Genomic DNA, 16,722 nt, shown 5'->3' with positions numbered 1-16,722 from the left:
TATACCATTTCCAGCATCTTATAGTGCTAAGCACAGATGGCTTCAATATCGTATTCTCCATAGAATCCACACAACAAATAAAGATTTATACAAATACAAACTAATAGAACCACCACTTTGTACATTTTGTGATGTTGAAATAGAATGGATTATTCATCTACTATATGAATGCAAATTTGTGAAAAGGCTGTTGCAAGATCGTCAGAATAGGTTGAAAATGAAACAGACATCCATTTCAAATTAAACGCAGAAACAATTATTCTTGGATGAAAAGAGAGATGAAATTAATTTCATTTTTATTTTTAACGAAAGAATACATCTATTCTAAAAATGTAGCAAACATTTTACTCTCTAGCTGGTCTAAAACCAAAATTGAATTACAGTTACCAATTACATAAATTAAATGCTTACTCTCACTGCAAATATGACACCTTTGTCTCATTTTGGTCGTCTTGCCACAACCTATTTACACAGATAGTGATTGTATTTGACTTGCTTTATATATTACACATCTGCCGACCTGTGAAATGTGTATGAAATGCTGTACCCAGATCAATAGAAATAAAGTGATAAGGCAAATGCAGTTAGAATTATGAACTTACACAGAAATCACAACGTCTATTTTGATTAAACGAAAGATATGGCATCACAACATCTATTTTGAGTCACCAAAGGATGTTAAATTAAGGTGTTTTTCTACTTGTACTCATTAGAGCCATTTCGACCACCAACTTTTATATCGGTTTCAAAGGGGGTGTTGACTATTTGAAAGATGAAACCATTTCTCTTGTTGTACAGACTCGCGGTAAGACAGAAACAATTGCTATTATGCACACGAAAAACTAACAGAACGTACACTTAAAAACACAAAAATATCATCAAAGTGTATAAATTTGTTCATATCTACTCAAAGTGACACAGTCGAGGCAAATTAAGTTAGAATATTAAACACACAGAGAATTCACAACATCTATTTTGATTAAACAAAAGATATGATATAACAACATTTATTTTAATCTGTTTTGTTTTTTACAAATAATTCTTAGAACTATTTCGATAACCAGCTTTAAAAATAGGTTTAAAGGTAATGGTTGTTGTGAGTGAGAGAAAGCAAGTATGGCTTTACGCAGTATGGCAGCAATTTTCCGGCAATATCACGGCGGGGGACACCAGAAATGGGCTTCAAACATTGTACCCATGTGGGGAATCGAACCCGGGTCTTCGGCATGACGAGCGAATGTTTTAACCATATGACTACCCCACCGCCCCGTGCCTTAAAGGAATTACAACAGCAAAATGCAGAGAATAACCAGTCACGAGTATCTACTGAAACAGTGGGGACAAGTGACGGACCACTGAAAATTTTAGTGATGACTTTGCGAAAAGGAAGAGCACGTCTTGCCCTAATGGTAGTACTCGGCACTCAAAGGAAAGTAAATTGTTGGGTGGACTGATGCATTGACTAAAGTTGCTAATATAGACAGCAGTGGGTCAGTGAGTGAGTTAATATTTAACGTCACATCGGCAATGTTTTAGCCATATCGTGATGCGAACAAATTTGACGTTGGTAAAGAATATGTGTATATTATAAAACCTCTCGTCAAAGGACAGTAAAACATCTGGACTATCACAGTTATAATTAAAACTAGCATGTTAAAACTAATCGCACTATTTGGACAATACATAATATATAAACAGGCTATAAATCGCAAACAGCTGAAGGTAGATCACCATAGTAGGGACCATGGGGACTTACAGTGTTTTTGCTACCTGCATGGATTTACAGCAACAGTGAGTGAGTGAGTGAGTTATTTAACGTCACATCGGCAATATCTCAGCCATATCGTGACGAAAACAATTTATACAATAAATAGTGAAAATACTTTGAAGATTAAAACCTGGACAGTTAACATACTAGAGAATCACAGCAATGAATATAAAACTAGCGAGCAAAGCTAAAACATTCCAATTAAAGAAGACAATACAGTATAAAAGACGGGCTATAGATCGCCAACAGCTGAAGATAGATCACAGTACTAGTCACCATGGGGACCTACAGTGCTTTTGCTACCTGCATGGATTCCAGTAACAGCAGTGGTGTGATGCAATGAATCATATTGCTATTATAAACAGCAATTGAGTGATGCAATTACTTAAATTGCTATTATACACAGCAGTGGAGTGATGCAATGAATGTTATAGCTTTTAGAGACAGCAACGGGATGAAGCAATGACTAACATTGCTGTTACAGACAGCAATGGACTGATGCAATGACAAAAATTGCTACTACAGACAGCAATGGAGTGATGTATTAAGTAAAATTGCTATTACAGACAGCAGTGGAAAGATGCAACACTAAATGTACTATTATATACAGCAATGGAGTGATGCATTGACTAAAATTGCTATTACAGACAGCAATGGAGTGATGTATTAAGTAAAATTGCTATTACAGACAGCAGTGGAAAGATGCAACACTAAATGTACTATTATATACAGCAATGGAGTGATGCATTGACTAAAATTGCTATTACAGACAGCAATGGAGTGATGCATTTTTAAAATTGCTATTGTATACAGCAATGGAGTGATGCATTAACTAAAATTGCTATTATATACAGCAATGGAGTGATGCAATGATTAAAATTGCTATTACAGACAGCAATGGAGTGATATATTGACTAAAATTTCTATTGTATACAGCAATGGAGTGATGTAATTACTAAAATTGCTATTGTATACAGCAATGGAGTGATTCATTAACTAAAATTGCTATTACAGACAGCAGTGGAAAGATGCAACACTAAATGTACTATTATAGACAGCAGTGAAATGGTGCAATGAATCAAATTTCTATTATATTAGACAGCAGTTGAGTGACTTAAATGTGCTATTATAGACAGCAGTGAAGTAATGTAATGAATCAAATTGCCATTGAGTGATGCAATGAATGTAGTTGTTATTATACACAGCAATTGAGTGGTGCAATAGCAAATATTTTGCGTAAGGGCAAAAAAGCATCTGCATAATTTACACGTTTTTCTCCACATACGTTGGTTTCTTCACTTATTTACACTTCACTGTCAAGGTACAATTTACCCTTTAATGTACATATACACAAAATCCTTTTGCACGTGTTGTACCTTTGACCTTTGGATCACATACACGTCTACACCTGTCTGTCTGTCAAAGACGACATACCAACATAACAAGGTCGTCGGAATTAAATAGATGCAATAGCAATAACAAAGGTATATCCACCTATAAATACACCTGTCTGTCTGTCAGTCAAAAACGACATACCAACATTACTAGGTCGTCTAAATGAAATAGGTGCAATAGAAAGGACAAAGGTATGTCCACCTATAAATACACCTGTCTATCTGTCAGTCAAAAACGACATACCAACATTACTAGGTCGTCTAAATGAAATAGGTGCAATAGAAAGGACAAAGGTATGTCCACCTATAAATACACCTGTCTGTCTGTCAGTCAAAAACGACATACCAACATTACTAGGTCGTCTAAATGAAATAGGTGCAATAGAAAGGACAAAGGTATATCCACCTATAAATACACCTGTCTGTCTGTCAGTCAAAGACGACATACCAACATTACTAGGTCGTCTAAATGAAATAGGTGCATAGCAATGACAAAGGAATATCCACCTATAAATAACAGGAACACGGTAAAATATGATGTTATACGATACACTGTAAGACATATATTTTGAAAACAATACATTCACTTTATATGTCCAGAAGGTAATAACGTAAATGGTGCTATGAATTTGTTCCATCTGTTCCATCATGTTGAGAGAAAAAAAATAAAAATGAAAAAATTATTTCAACATAGTCAACATGTAACAAGGAATTCCAAACGACAGAAAAACGATTAGGGTCACTCGATGCATTCATATTGCTATTGTTATTCATGTCATGGCATGCTTTCTTTATATATAGTCTTTCATAGTTCTATAGTTACAATGTAATTTATCATGACATGCAGTCTTTATTTGCTTCATATTTACTTCCATACCTCTATAGTTAATCTGGTATGGTATGCAGTCTTTCATTTTTCTAAAGTGAATCTGTCAGGCTTTGACAGACTAATTACAGTGATATGAAAGAATTGGATTATCCTTAACTTTTTAACGAGTTGTGTCTGTAAAACCATGGAACGAATGGTAAACACTAGATCAACTTGGTATCTTGAAACCAATAACATTATAACAAATATTCAATGTGGTTTCAGGAAAAATCATAGTACCATTGATCATTTGGTACGTTTAGAACCCTTTGTTAAAAATGCTATCATAGTAAATAAACAACATGCAGTATCGATATTCTTTGATCACACCTGCTCAATTTCCTGTGTAAAGTTTCAACTCCTGACATTGTTTGCCTTGACACTCACAAAAATATATTTTACTGCCTTCATGAAACTAAACACCATTTCAGAAAACAATTATCTTAATAATTATCATCATCACCTACATATATGCCTCGTAGCATAGGGGTGTCAAAATGTATGACTGGCTGAGTTTGGTTTTACGCCGCTTTTAGCAATATTCCAGCAACATCACGGCGGGGGACACCAGAAATGGGCTTCACACATTGTGCCCATGTGGGAATTCGAACCCGGGTCTTCGGCGTGACGAGCCAACGCTTTAACCATTAGGCTACCCCGCCGCCCCTCAAAATGTATGACCACAGGTACAAGTATGTAATGCATTCCTATCGTAATCTTAGAAAGGGCTACATTCCAAAACAGAAACAGCCCGGTGTCACCTTTTACTCGTTAACTTGACCCTTTCAGTTGACCAGTCAAACATGTTTATGTGCACGTTTGAATACACTTATTCGAAACGCTGGCGCCGCAGGGCAATCCAAATAAAACAGGAAAACCCAAATGGCATCATCACAAAATTAGGTAGGTTTCGGAGGGTTAGAGAGTATGGCAATTCTAAAGTGGCAATCCTCAAATGATATGTGTAATATTATAAGATAAAAAGTAAGATAGTCACACTGTTAACTCTAAGCCTACGGCAGCAAACAGACTGGTAAGATAATATCCTAAAATCTTTGATGATGGTCATTAAAGCGTACGTACAATATCTTCAGACTTTGTCTTGTATGAAATGACTGAGAGCAGAACGTACCCTATCACTGTTGCAGCGAGGCATCTCATAGAAGTGTCGGAATTCAAGCCTCACTGTTGTATCTCATGTGCCGGAATTCAAGTCTCACTGTTGTATCTCATGTGCCGGAATTCAAGTCTCACTGTTGTATCTCATGTGCCGGAATTCAAGTCTCACTGTTGTATCTCATGTGTCGGAATTCAAGTCTCACTGTTGTATCTCATGTGTCGGAATTCAAGTCTCACTGTTGTATCTCATGTGCCGGAATTCAAGTCTCACTGTTGTATCTCATGTGCCGGAATTCAAGTCTCACTGTTGTATCTCATGTGCCGGAATTCAAGTCTCACTGTTGTATCTCATGTGCCGGAATTCAAGTCTCACTGTTGTATCTCATGTGCCGGAATTCAAGTCTCACTGTTGTATCTCATGTGCCGGAATTCAAGTCTCACTGTTGTATCTCATGTGCCGGAATTCAAGCCTCACTGTTGTATCTCATGTGCCGGAATTCAAGTCGCCTGTGTTTCCTAGATGGACGCGATATACATACATTTCACGTTCAACCTTCTGACCCCTCCACTTTGACCCTGCTCCCTAGTGCTATCAAATAAATTTCATTTCGAAAACAATTTAGAAAAAATATATCACATAACCTTGTTCTAGAGGTCCGAATCTGATTTTCAAATTTCCACTATGTAACAACATTGAGAAACCGTCTTATATCGTTTAGTCAAACCCTTTTCTATCCATTTGTTTACAGCACAGACTTCCCCCTTCTCACCTCAGATCATCCGCATTGTGTACTTAAAAGACTTTTCCACCCTCACGTGACCACAACACTTTCCAGTTAACTGTAAAAACAAGTCCTCGTCATTGTACCTGTAAACATCTCACCAATACACTGTACATCACTTGCTTGAGAACGGTGTTAGAAATAACATCATTACATCGCTCCGCATGGTAATGAAGATGCTGTACATCCTTATGTTTCCTTAATTAGTCAGTACGCTACATTAAGAAGCACTCACGAAGATCCCAGGTAGAATTGCCCTTCAGCAACGCACGGATCTGGAGATCAAGGCTCGTTGACTTGGTCGTTGCATGTCATGGTGTTCCAAAAGCACATGTCGCTACTCATGATGTCAATCACTGGAATGCTTGGTCCATAGTCGGATATTTACAGACCACCGTCGTATTGCTGTAATATAGTATAAGCAAAAGTACCAAGGTGTTCCTGATGTGTCCACGGTCATTATCCAGAAATGTCTTCATTCCAATTGGTTCCAGGTAGAAATAGAGGCTTCAGCAACGTATGCCTGTTGTAATAGGCGACTAAATGGATCGGGTTCGTTGACTGGAGCGACCTCATGTCTTCTTAGGCCAACTGGATGGGATCGAGAGATGCACAAAATGTCATTTACTGGAATTGCAGCTCCAGACTCGATTTTTCTCAGACCAACATCGTTTGGTTTGAACATTACTGAGCATGGCGTTAAGCACGTTAAGCACACCAAACAAACGTAATTAACAACTTCATTGAAAATTTAAACTGTTGACGAGACACCCTGGTGATCAGTGGCGTCGTGGTACCGGATACTTCTTTCACAAATATATACTTTGCTAAATTGTTACCGGTTCATGAAACAGGAGCTCGCGATTGACATCTGCACTCGTTGTTCTGAAGGATGAAGGATGGACAGGAATATTTGCTTTTCATAAAGGCGTGAGCTATTAATATAATTTCTTCAAAGTTATTTCACAAATATACTCAAGAGTGACTGTGCAGGAACTGTCATGAAAACAGGAGTTTATCAAGTGTAAACAAGATTCTAAAGGATAGACTGGAATTATTGTTTTACACCAAAGGCTTGAGTTATTGAGTTCTACAAAATTATTTCACAAATATACTCATGAGTGATTATACAGGGACGGTTCATAAAGCAGGAGTTTTTCAAGTGTAACCAATGTTCTAAAGGATAAACTGGAATATATATTTGTTTTACTCCATAGGCTTGAGCTATTTCACAAATATACTCATGTGTGACTATGCAGGAACAGTCTAATACGCTTTCCTTAAATGTAAACAAGATTCTACATGATGGACTGGAATGGTTGTTTTTCACTAAGAACTATTATGTTCTACTCCGTTATTTCACAAATATACCCATAAGCGAATGTGCCGGCACTGTCTGTAAAACAGGTCCGGCCGTCAAACATATCGCCCTTAAACAACTCTAAACAAGGTTCTGTAACAACCAGTGCATGGCCTGGTTGACACCAAAGGCTTGGGCTACTGAGTGTTTCTCCATCCACCCACTTCCACGCCATACTGTCCACATCCAGATAGGCACCTATTGCGCGTCTTCCGCTAACATCGATACCTGCAGCATAAAGAAGTGACTGTTTGAGTATGGTTTCACGCCGCTTTTAGCAACATTCCTGCAATAACACTGCGAGGGACACCAGAAATTAGCTTTACACAATGCACCCTTCGGCGTTACGAGCGAACGCTTTAACCACTGGGCTACCCCGAAACCCGTATATAGACTGACTGACTGAGTTTTTGGTTTTACGCCGCTTTTAGCAATATTTCAGCAATATCACGGCGGGGGACACCAGAAATGGGCTTCACTCATTGTACCCATGTGGGGATTCGAACCCGTGTCTTCGGCGTGAGGAGCCAACGCTTTAACCACTAGACTACCCCACCGCCCCCCGTATATAGAAGTGTAATGAGACGTTTGTATATTGGAAGTTTATTAGAGTTTCCATTTGTTTTTACCTCTCTCAAACTATCGAAATAGAGTTATTCCTACTGTGTAAGCTGATAGCTCTTGTTATTTTGGCACATAAATACAGGAAATGTTGTAAAATTAAAAGGTTTAATCCTCGTGGGACTTTCTGGATTAGTATTGGACCTGAGCAACTTGATGGATCAGAGAGTCAGGCTTGATTGATGGCGTGTCATCGTAGCCCGACGTTGTGGTAATCGATGATCGTAATGTAAACCTTTGGTTAGATTTTCTCAAAACGATCGTATACTCGGTCTGTTAATCGTCATGGGACATATCGACATTAAAGCATTCTTTGTATTCAATACCAAAGTTACAGATCAACAGTACGCATGAACAGTTGATCAGGTGTTCACAGCAAGAGGATCAATTTACCCCGTCGTGGTACAACGACATATTCTAGTTCTCAAGGCAGTCAACTCGACCAGCAAAGATGAAGTTCCCGTGGGAATATTCTTCCAGAAAGTGGATTAGGATCGGTTATGCGGTAGTGTTGTATATATGCTCGTCAAAACAATTTAGGGAACACTGGTATTTTGTAGCACTATTCGTTTCATTCCTTTAAAAGTTGGAAATGGTCCCAGACAGTACGTGTTACCAAGGTCAGGACGCCATCGTGTTACAATAGGAAGGGAAGACCGATACCTCGCTGTTTCAAGAAGCAGTGAGGAGAAGAACCATCACAGCAAACCATCTTCGACGTCAACTTAGGGCTGCTACAGGAACAAACGTCTGAAGGAAAGAAAACCCGGCCCCGACGTCAAGCCGTTAGACCACGTCTTCGTCCGCGTCACAGAGCACCCAGAGACGCATGGGCACGACAACAGTGCACGCGTGGACAAGACAACAGTGCTCAGCAGTTCTTTTCTCTGACGAATCGAGGTTCGCACTGCAGCATAATGACGGGTGTGTTCTTTTCTACAGACGATGTTGTCAACGTTTTGCTAACGCCAACGTTCGTGAACACAATCGTTTTGGCGGTGAAAGTGTCATAGTGTGGGTCGCCTTCTCATTTCATCACAGAACCAATCTGTAGTCACTGACCTTCTAGGACAAAGCAATGTTAATCGCATTAAATGGCCAGCATATTCTCCTGATACGGAACCCATAGAACACGTGTTGGATCTGTTAAGCAGACTTGTTAGAGAGAACCGCCTGCTCAATGGCTGAGACTATGCTGCCAGGCTATCCCACAGAGTGAGTGAGTGACTTTAGCTTTACACCGCTTTTAGTAATATTCCAGCATTATCACGGCGGGGGACACCAGAAATAGGCTTCACACATTGTGCCCGTGTGGGGAATCGAACCCGGGTCTTCGGCGTGACAAGCCAACGCTTAAACCACGAGGCTACCCCACCGCCCCTATCCCACAGAACACACTGCAGACATCAATGAACTCGTTGTGTTGCACGTGTGCCTGCTTGAGGTGGTCATTGACTTTTCTCTCAGCCTTGGGTTGAGAGCGTCCGCCCGGAGAGCGCAACGTTGCGGGTTCGATCTCCGGCCGCGTCATACCAAAAGACGATAACTTATGGAACTTGTTGGTCCCTGCCTGGCCCTAGGCATTAATGGCTACAACAAGGACTGGTCGCCTCGGAGTCAGTATAATGTGTCTGAGTGGGGTATTCATGCTTCACTGCGGCATGGTATCTCTGTGGGCTAGCACTATAAAACCAGCTTAAGTCTGGGCTAGTACAAGCAGCTACACATACACATGCACGCACGTCGTCATATGAGCGAAATATTCTCAAGTACAGCGTTAAACCCCATTTGACATCACCTCACCTCAGACCCTTGATTTTCGGTTTGGACCCAAGTGACATCAATGACATTACCACTTGTTCACGTAATGAAGCGAAATGGATTGTTCATGGATTTTCTTTCTGTGTACACAGTAAATACTGTTTTACACATGTCTCTGTCTTCTGTTCCTGTTTGGTTTTAAGTGCAAAGATATCAGTGTTCCCTTACTTGTTTTGAGTAGTATATGTCTGTAGTTTACACATTAGTACATATATACTGTAATCATGGAATAATATATTAGCCATTAAAGTATTCTGTAAAAGGAATGCGTACATATGTGTGTGTGTGTGTGTGTGTGTGTGTGTGTGTGTGTGTGTGTGTGTGTGTGTGTGTGTGTGTGTGTGTAGCTATGTGTGTGTGTGTTTGTGTAACTTTGTGGTGTGTGTGTGTGTTGTGTTGTGTGTGTACGTACTATTTGTATTTTGAGTAGCTATGGGTAGGTTTGGTAACTTTGGGTCACTCGATTGTTTAACGCTTGAATGGCTTTGTGTAAATTAATAACGCAAGCACTTCACCAGCATAAGCCACTACACTTTATTGGGTACACCTACAGAATACAGAACACCTACGAGCCATATTGTCAGTGTCACGTCACCCTAACCCTAACCCTAACCCTAACCCTAACCCTAAACCTTACCCTAACCCTAACCCTAACCCAAACCCTAACCCTAACCCTAAGTAAACTCGCGTGCTTTCAAAGATGGCGGAAGGTATCCGTTATTCTGTAGACGTACTCTTTATTGTTAAAGGAGGTCCCAACAGATCCACCCGTCAAAATCCGGTCTTCCGTAACCCATGCTTGTCGTAAGATGCGACAAACGGGATCGGGTGGTCAGGAATGTTAAGATGGTTTGTTGTTTAACACCGCACTCAGACCACCCGATCCCGTTACGATAAGCATGGGTTGCTGATGACCAATTTATACCCGGATCTTCACGGGTGAATGACAACAATTACGTTAAGTAAGGGTCAGCCTGGTGACCAGATTCTACCCAAACTGCCCTAGTGTTCCCCCTAGGCACATTTAGGAGGGCGCTGCGCCCTGCCCTTTGATTTTTGCGCCCTGCCCACTGAATAATTGGTCGAAATGAAAACTTGACAACAGTTTGTGTTGTTTTGCACAGATGTAAATGAGAATGTGTGTCATGTTTACTGGGAATGTCAGGAGACTCAAACCTTTTCGATAAACCTACAAATTTGGCTTAACAATTGTTATTCACATTCGTTGAAATTATCAAAAAAACATGATTTGGTTTGGTGCTCAACGTGAAAATAGACTACTAAATCACATCATCATTGCTGCGGTATCACGGCTTTGTATATCTGTAATATTTTAATCTTGGGAACCAATAGAAAAATATATAAAAAACAACTGCCCACTGAAGGAACAGTGTTATTACAGTGAAACAAAACTAATTCACAATGGTAGATATATAATGCGTTACGTACCATTTGCAGTCATAAAGGCTTCAAGCAGTTTCAGTTTGTTAGGCGTCTTCACGGTCATCAAGTCTCCGCCGTCCATCTGACATTTCAGTCTTGCCGCTGCATTGGGCACAGAAGAAGTGGACACCCATATGCATGTGTCTTCAATCGGTTTGTATGGAGAGACGCAGTTATCTGTGGGGCAAAAGAAGGTCGATTTCATAGAAACATAACACCCTTGTCTTTGTATTGCAGATCTAAAGAATTACAAACATGTTGACAATTTTGTTTTGACATTTTAAATTATGATGTGCAGAAGTCTAGAAAATGCCTATAGGGCCAGTTACAGCCAAAGTTTTATTAAATTAACACATCATTAAATCTGGCATAGAGGAATTTTGAGCTAGCGGTCTCTAGAATTCATAGTATGGTCAGCATAAATAATTGTTACTTCTTGACTTTTAATTATTTACTGATGTTTGGGGCCGCCTCAGTGGTGTTGTGGTTAGAGCGTCGCCCGGAGAGCGGAAGGTCGCGGGTTCGATCCCCGACCGCGTCATACCAGAAGACGTTAAAATATGGTACATGTTGGTCCCTGCCTGGCGCTCGGCATTAATGCATTAATGGGTACAACAAGGACTGTCGGCTCGGAGTCAGTATAATGTGTCTGAGTGACTTATTCATGCTTAACTGCAGCATGGTATCTCAGTGAGCTAGCACTATAAATCGTCTGGGCTAGTACGAGCAGCCACACATTCACACGCATGCACGTCGTCATATGAGCTAAATAATCTTACGTACGACGTTAAACCCACCTCACCTCACAGATCTAGATGTTCGGTAGTCCGGGAGATGTGCTTTCCAGACAAGCAGGGTTATGCACCAGCATACTGCATATTTGAATACCATTTCCATTTCTGTCGACTTGCGAAATAGTGATAAGTTTTGGAAGTTTGTGTTGTGGTCATGCAAGTCGCATATATTTTAGAATACCATTCACTCGCCAAATGTTTCTGCCACGGAAGCTTACCTTTCTTCAAGAACGTCTTCATTCCAGGTGAATCCAGATATGTGATATTTGTGTGGACATCGTATGTGTTACGAATATAACACGCCCCAGAGTAGAAGGAGAAACTATGGCAGGTTTTATTCTGAAAACAAAGTCCTGCACAGTCAACAAATGTGTCGTAGGCCAAATCCCGATTCCAGTCCTTCCCAACTTTATCATCTAATTCCTCCGCCCTTGTGAAATGACGAAAGACAGTATGGCTGTAAGTATACTGGAGACATGCTGTAACTAGTATGGTGAACCCAATCATCTCAGAATGTCCGAATGTCTCCGATGGTGCCAGCCCAGCCTCAGGTATATGGTTGTATATGTTCGAAGCAGCAGAATCGACAAATCGATTTGTTGAACAAAAACCTATTGGCAAAGTAATCGTAATTGGCGATTCTGGGTTTGAGTGGTGACACGTGGTCAGAGTTAAGGCGTAGTTCACTGGTATTGGTCAAGGAGTGTACACAGAAGACACACGGAAACTAGTACTGTGAGCCCAATCGTCTCAGAATGTCAGACCAGAGTGTCTACCTTACTGGCAAAACAGCCTCACTGTGTGGTATGGATGGATCTTTGACTACTGTTCCTTGGGGATCATGACATAACGATTACTTAAAGATTGTTTTTCTTATTTTCGTTACGTTGCTTGAAAGTTGAGACCTCATGAAATATTCATTACATTTCCATTTCATGCAAATAGGCGGATATATATGATCAGCAGAGCGAAAACTGTTTAATTTACTGTTTAGTAAACAAGTTAGGTTGAAAAAGTAAAACAGAAAACTTAAGTTAGGATGAAAAAGCAAAACAGAAAACCTGACACTCGTGATTTTTTTTAAAAGGTTCTTAATATCAGATTTATCATAATTTCAGTTGTATGCTGTGCTCAGAACATCTTGACATCAAAGGGAAACAAAAAAAAACATGTCTCGCCGAAACTCTTTAACAACGATAACGTCCATGATGTCAAGGTACCCTCGTCAAAGAAATTCACAGCGTGCAGAACAGAATTTCGATTGAGGTCTTCAGAAAGGGTTGTGGCTTCGTCAGTCGTCTCTTACAAATACAGGCTCTTGCTATAGCGACCATAGACTGACCAGCATCACGCCTCCCCATAGCACGTTGACGTTCATGATTTGAAAAGCGTGTTTTTCAAGTCACATTCTATGTTTGTGTTCAGTTAAAAGTAAACATGCACCGAATGAACTCATGAATTTGCTTTTCACACGTGCATTTCGTGTTTTTCGTCTTTATAGGCTACAAGGTCAAGGTTTGCACGAGAATTTACAATTTCACGAAATTAAGGCATTCACCTTGTTTACTACTGTTTAAAATACTTGCAAATTCATTTGATTAAATCGAAAAGAAAATGTCAAAATTTGTCAGTGTCACTAGACCCTTCATTTGCAACCTTCATAGCCAAGTGATAAAAGCACCATTGTCTCTGGTATTAACATGCCCTTTTCACAGCGATTCAAACACGCGAGATATTTATACTCAAATGGTCAAGATAAGAGTTGTTAATGTTTGCTGAACGCACAAATTAGCGATTTATGTATTTGCCCAGAGTCCTATGCCAGAGGGCGGTGGCTCATCGACCAACCTGGTAGGACATATCTTTTCAGGATATTTTCCTGCTTGAGTATACCCTCCTGGTACCTTTGGTGTCGTCTGTTGGAGGTCCACAAACATAAGGCATCGTTCATGTAGACAATCCATGTTGAATGGGGAACTAAGAGACTGCTTATCGATTGTAAGAAAAGAAAATAATTCTAGTTTCTGCAAAATCACTGGCCATTGTTCACGCCGAGGTTGCATCTCACAGAACATTAGACCGCCTCCGTTGTGTAGTGGTTAGAGCGTCCGCCCGGAGAGCAGAAGGTCGCGGGTTCGATCCCCGACCGCGTCATACCAAAAGACATTAAAATATGGTACTTGTTGGTCCCTGCCTGGCGCTCAGCATTAATGGGTACAACAATGACTGGTCGGCTCGGAGTCAGTATAATGTGTCTGAGTGGGGTATTCATGCTTCACTGCAGCATGGTATCTATGTGGGCTAGCACTATAAAACCAGCTTCAGTCTAGGCTAGTACACGCAGCCGCACATACAAACGCGAAATATTCTCCAGCACGACGTTAAACCCAATTTCACCTCACCTCACAGAACATTAAACAACAGCAAATGTTGGAAGCTGCCTCTGAGATATGAAGGTTCCAGAGCTGCACTTTCATGAAAGATAATGAAGTCAAATAAATGCCAACATATTCGCATATGGTGTTCCGACACGTACGGTCTCACTCAAAGCAGGCTATTTTCACTGAAGGGTCGATGCTTTTATTCCAAATTCCCTTAGATGTTACTTTTAGTTGTTGTTTTTATAAAAGTTGTTATCATGTAGTTTGACGACAGGATTTTATACTGTTTGCATATATTTGTTATTGTCGTTGAAATTTTCTCGCATCATGATATGGCTGAGACAGTGCCGATAAATTTTAATTCACTTACCCACTTAAAAAGTTGGAACATAAAAACTAGACAGGGAGCTGAAACTGACGCGGTACCGACCAGAGACCTAAAATTGTTTTAATGCAGTCACGTTCGGGTTTCAGTTAATTCCACATCGGGAGTGCCGACAAGTTCTTCAACGAAAACTTAAATCAGCTCCCAGCTCTACAACGTAAATAATCGAGTCTGCTCCAGATACCCAGTGATTGACATCATGAGCGTCGGTCTACGCAGTTGGGACGCAAGCCTGACCACCCGATCCAGAAAGTCACCTCTGTCGACCAACATGGCTTGCTGATGGCCAAATCGAACCCGGATATTCGCTGGAAAATCCACATTTACTCACGTTGTCAACGTAAAAGTACTGGGGTACTTCAGTACAATTCTTCTGCTTATAGAAATCATTCGTTGAACATGTGAAATCAACACATCAACTATTTAACACCCAATACGGACATATGATGACAGTGTTACGGTGGCCTGTGTCTGGACCTCCGACAATAAAGCAGGACCTGTGTCTGGATCTTAGGCAATATGGTAGGGTCTGTGTCTCGACCTTAGACAATATGACAGGGTCTGTGTCTGGACATTAGCCAATATGGTAGGGTCTGTGTCTCGACCTTAGACAATATGACAGGGTCACTGTCTGGACATTAGCCAATATGGTAGGGTCTGTGTCTGGACGTCGACAGTATGGTAGGGCCTGTGTCTCGACGTCGACAGTATGGTAGGACCTGTGTCTGGACGTCGACAGTATGGTAGGGCCTGTGTCTGGACGTCGACAGTATGGTAGAGCCTGTGTCTGGACGTCGACAGTATGTATGGTCGACAGTATGGTAGGGCCTGTGTCTGGACGTCGACAGTATGGTAGGGCCTGTATTAGGGCCTGTGTCTGGACGTCGACAGTATGGTAGGACCTGTGTCTGGACGTCGACAGTATGGTAGGGCCTGTGTCTGGACCTCGACAGTATGGTAGGGCCTGTGTCTTGACGTCGACAGTATGGTAGAGCCTGTGTCTGGACGTCGACAGTATGGTAGGGCCTGTGTCTGGACGTCGACTGTATGGTAGGACCTGTGTCTGGACGTCGACAGTATGGTAGGGCCTGTGTCTTGACGTCGACAGTATGGTAGGGCCTGTGTCTGGACGTCGACAGTATGGTAGGGCCTGTGTCTGGACGTCGACAGTATGGTAGGGCCTGTGTCTGGACGTCGACAGTATGGTAGAGCCTGTGTCTGGACGTCGACTGTATGGTAGGGCCTGTGTCTGGACGTCGACAGTATTGTAAGGCCTGTGTCTGGACGTCGACATTATAGTAAGGCCTGTGTCTGTGTCATGAGTTAAGAAATACAGTTCGCTCTACCACCATGTATTGTGTAATAAAACACACTTTCGCCCTGAACTATAAAGTTAAAGTACATTGTGACGTAATGCAAAAAGTACTGTCGGCGCCTTTGATCTTTCACCAAAGCATCTTAGAATACTGATAACAGCACTGCTGCGACACATTTAATCAGGCAGGTAACGACAGGTGTTTGTCCCTGATGACCTTATACAGATGACAACACAACCTTATATTCCCAACACGTGCAGGTTACAAGACGTTGTGTCTTTACAATAATCCCCATGGATGCAGGTTCCAGTGATGATGTGATGATATCTGTCTGAATTATTGACACTGTGACACAAGAGAGTTTTCAGCAGAACATGTTTACCTGTGCAAGCTGATATAACAACTCTTCCTAGCGTCACTAGTAATATTGATTCGGCTATCTATTAGAATGGTAAATGTTGCGTTGTAACAATAATGAATTTTGTCTGGCGCCTGGTATCCAACTCGAAACTGTCAACGGCGCATCACGAGGTCTAGGAGGTATTATCCCGTATAACCCAAGCTGCCTGTGAGGTTAGAAGGTCAATAGTCACATGACTTTTTCTGCTGGGTGAACAGAGGCAATTTTGAACAAACTGACTTGCCTAAGGTGAGCCCACATGTATCACAT

The 16,722-nt window shown here is 41.0% G+C and overlaps 2 protein-coding genes and 1 long non-coding RNA gene across 3 annotated transcripts in view; 1 reads left to right on the top strand and 2 right to left on the bottom strand.

Moving 5' to 3' along the window:
* The window catches only part of LOC124272502 (steroid 17-alpha-hydroxylase/17,20 lyase-like), a 316,834-nt gene that overhangs the window by 280,400 nt on the left and 19,712 nt on the right, over window positions 1-16,722 (top strand). The window lies entirely within an intron of this gene.
* Window positions 2,068-4,198, bottom strand: LOC124272518. Its single transcript, XR_006897346.1, has 3 exons — window positions 3,581-4,198; window positions 3,479-3,486; window positions 2,068-3,384 (listed from the first exon to the last, which is right to left on the bottom strand). It is a non-coding gene; the product is annotated as an uncharacterized LOC124272518 (long non-coding RNA).
* On the bottom strand, window positions 7,160-12,752 carry LOC124272508. Its single transcript, XM_046707714.1, has 3 exons — window positions 12,189-12,752; window positions 11,183-11,353; window positions 7,160-7,519 (listed from the first exon to the last, which is right to left on the bottom strand). The coding sequence occupies exons 1-3, from the start codon at window positions 12,475-12,477 to the stop codon at window positions 7,278-7,280; spliced, it is 702 nt and encodes a 233-aa protein (XP_046563670.1). The 5' UTR covers window positions 12,478-12,752; the 3' UTR covers window positions 7,160-7,277.

The sequence above is a fragment of the Haliotis rubra genome, unplaced genomic scaffold (assembly GCF_003918875.1).
Source record: "Haliotis rubra isolate DU_JTF1 unplaced genomic scaffold, ASM391887v1 Scf170, whole genome shotgun sequence".
Lineage (NCBI taxonomy): Eukaryota > Metazoa > Mollusca > Gastropoda > Lepetellida > Haliotidae > Haliotis > Haliotis rubra.
Note: the sequence above shows the minus strand (reverse complement) of the source record. Positions and strands in the feature narration are given on the sequence as shown.

Excerpts from the sequence above, each read along its gene's own strand:
- LOC124272508 (XM_046707714.1), bottom strand. The coding sequence starts at position 12,477 with ATGATTGGGTTCACCATACTAGTTACAGCATGTCTCCAGTATACTTAC. Across the intron at positions 11,354-12,188 it reads GAAGACGTTCTTGAAGAAAG|ATAACTGCGTCTCTCCATAC; the intron begins GTAAGCTTCCGT and ends TTTGCCCCACAG. Across the intron at positions 7,520-11,182 it reads AGCCTTTATGACTGCAAATG|GTATCGATGTTAGCGGAAGA; the intron begins GTACGTAACGCA and ends TTTATGCTGCAG.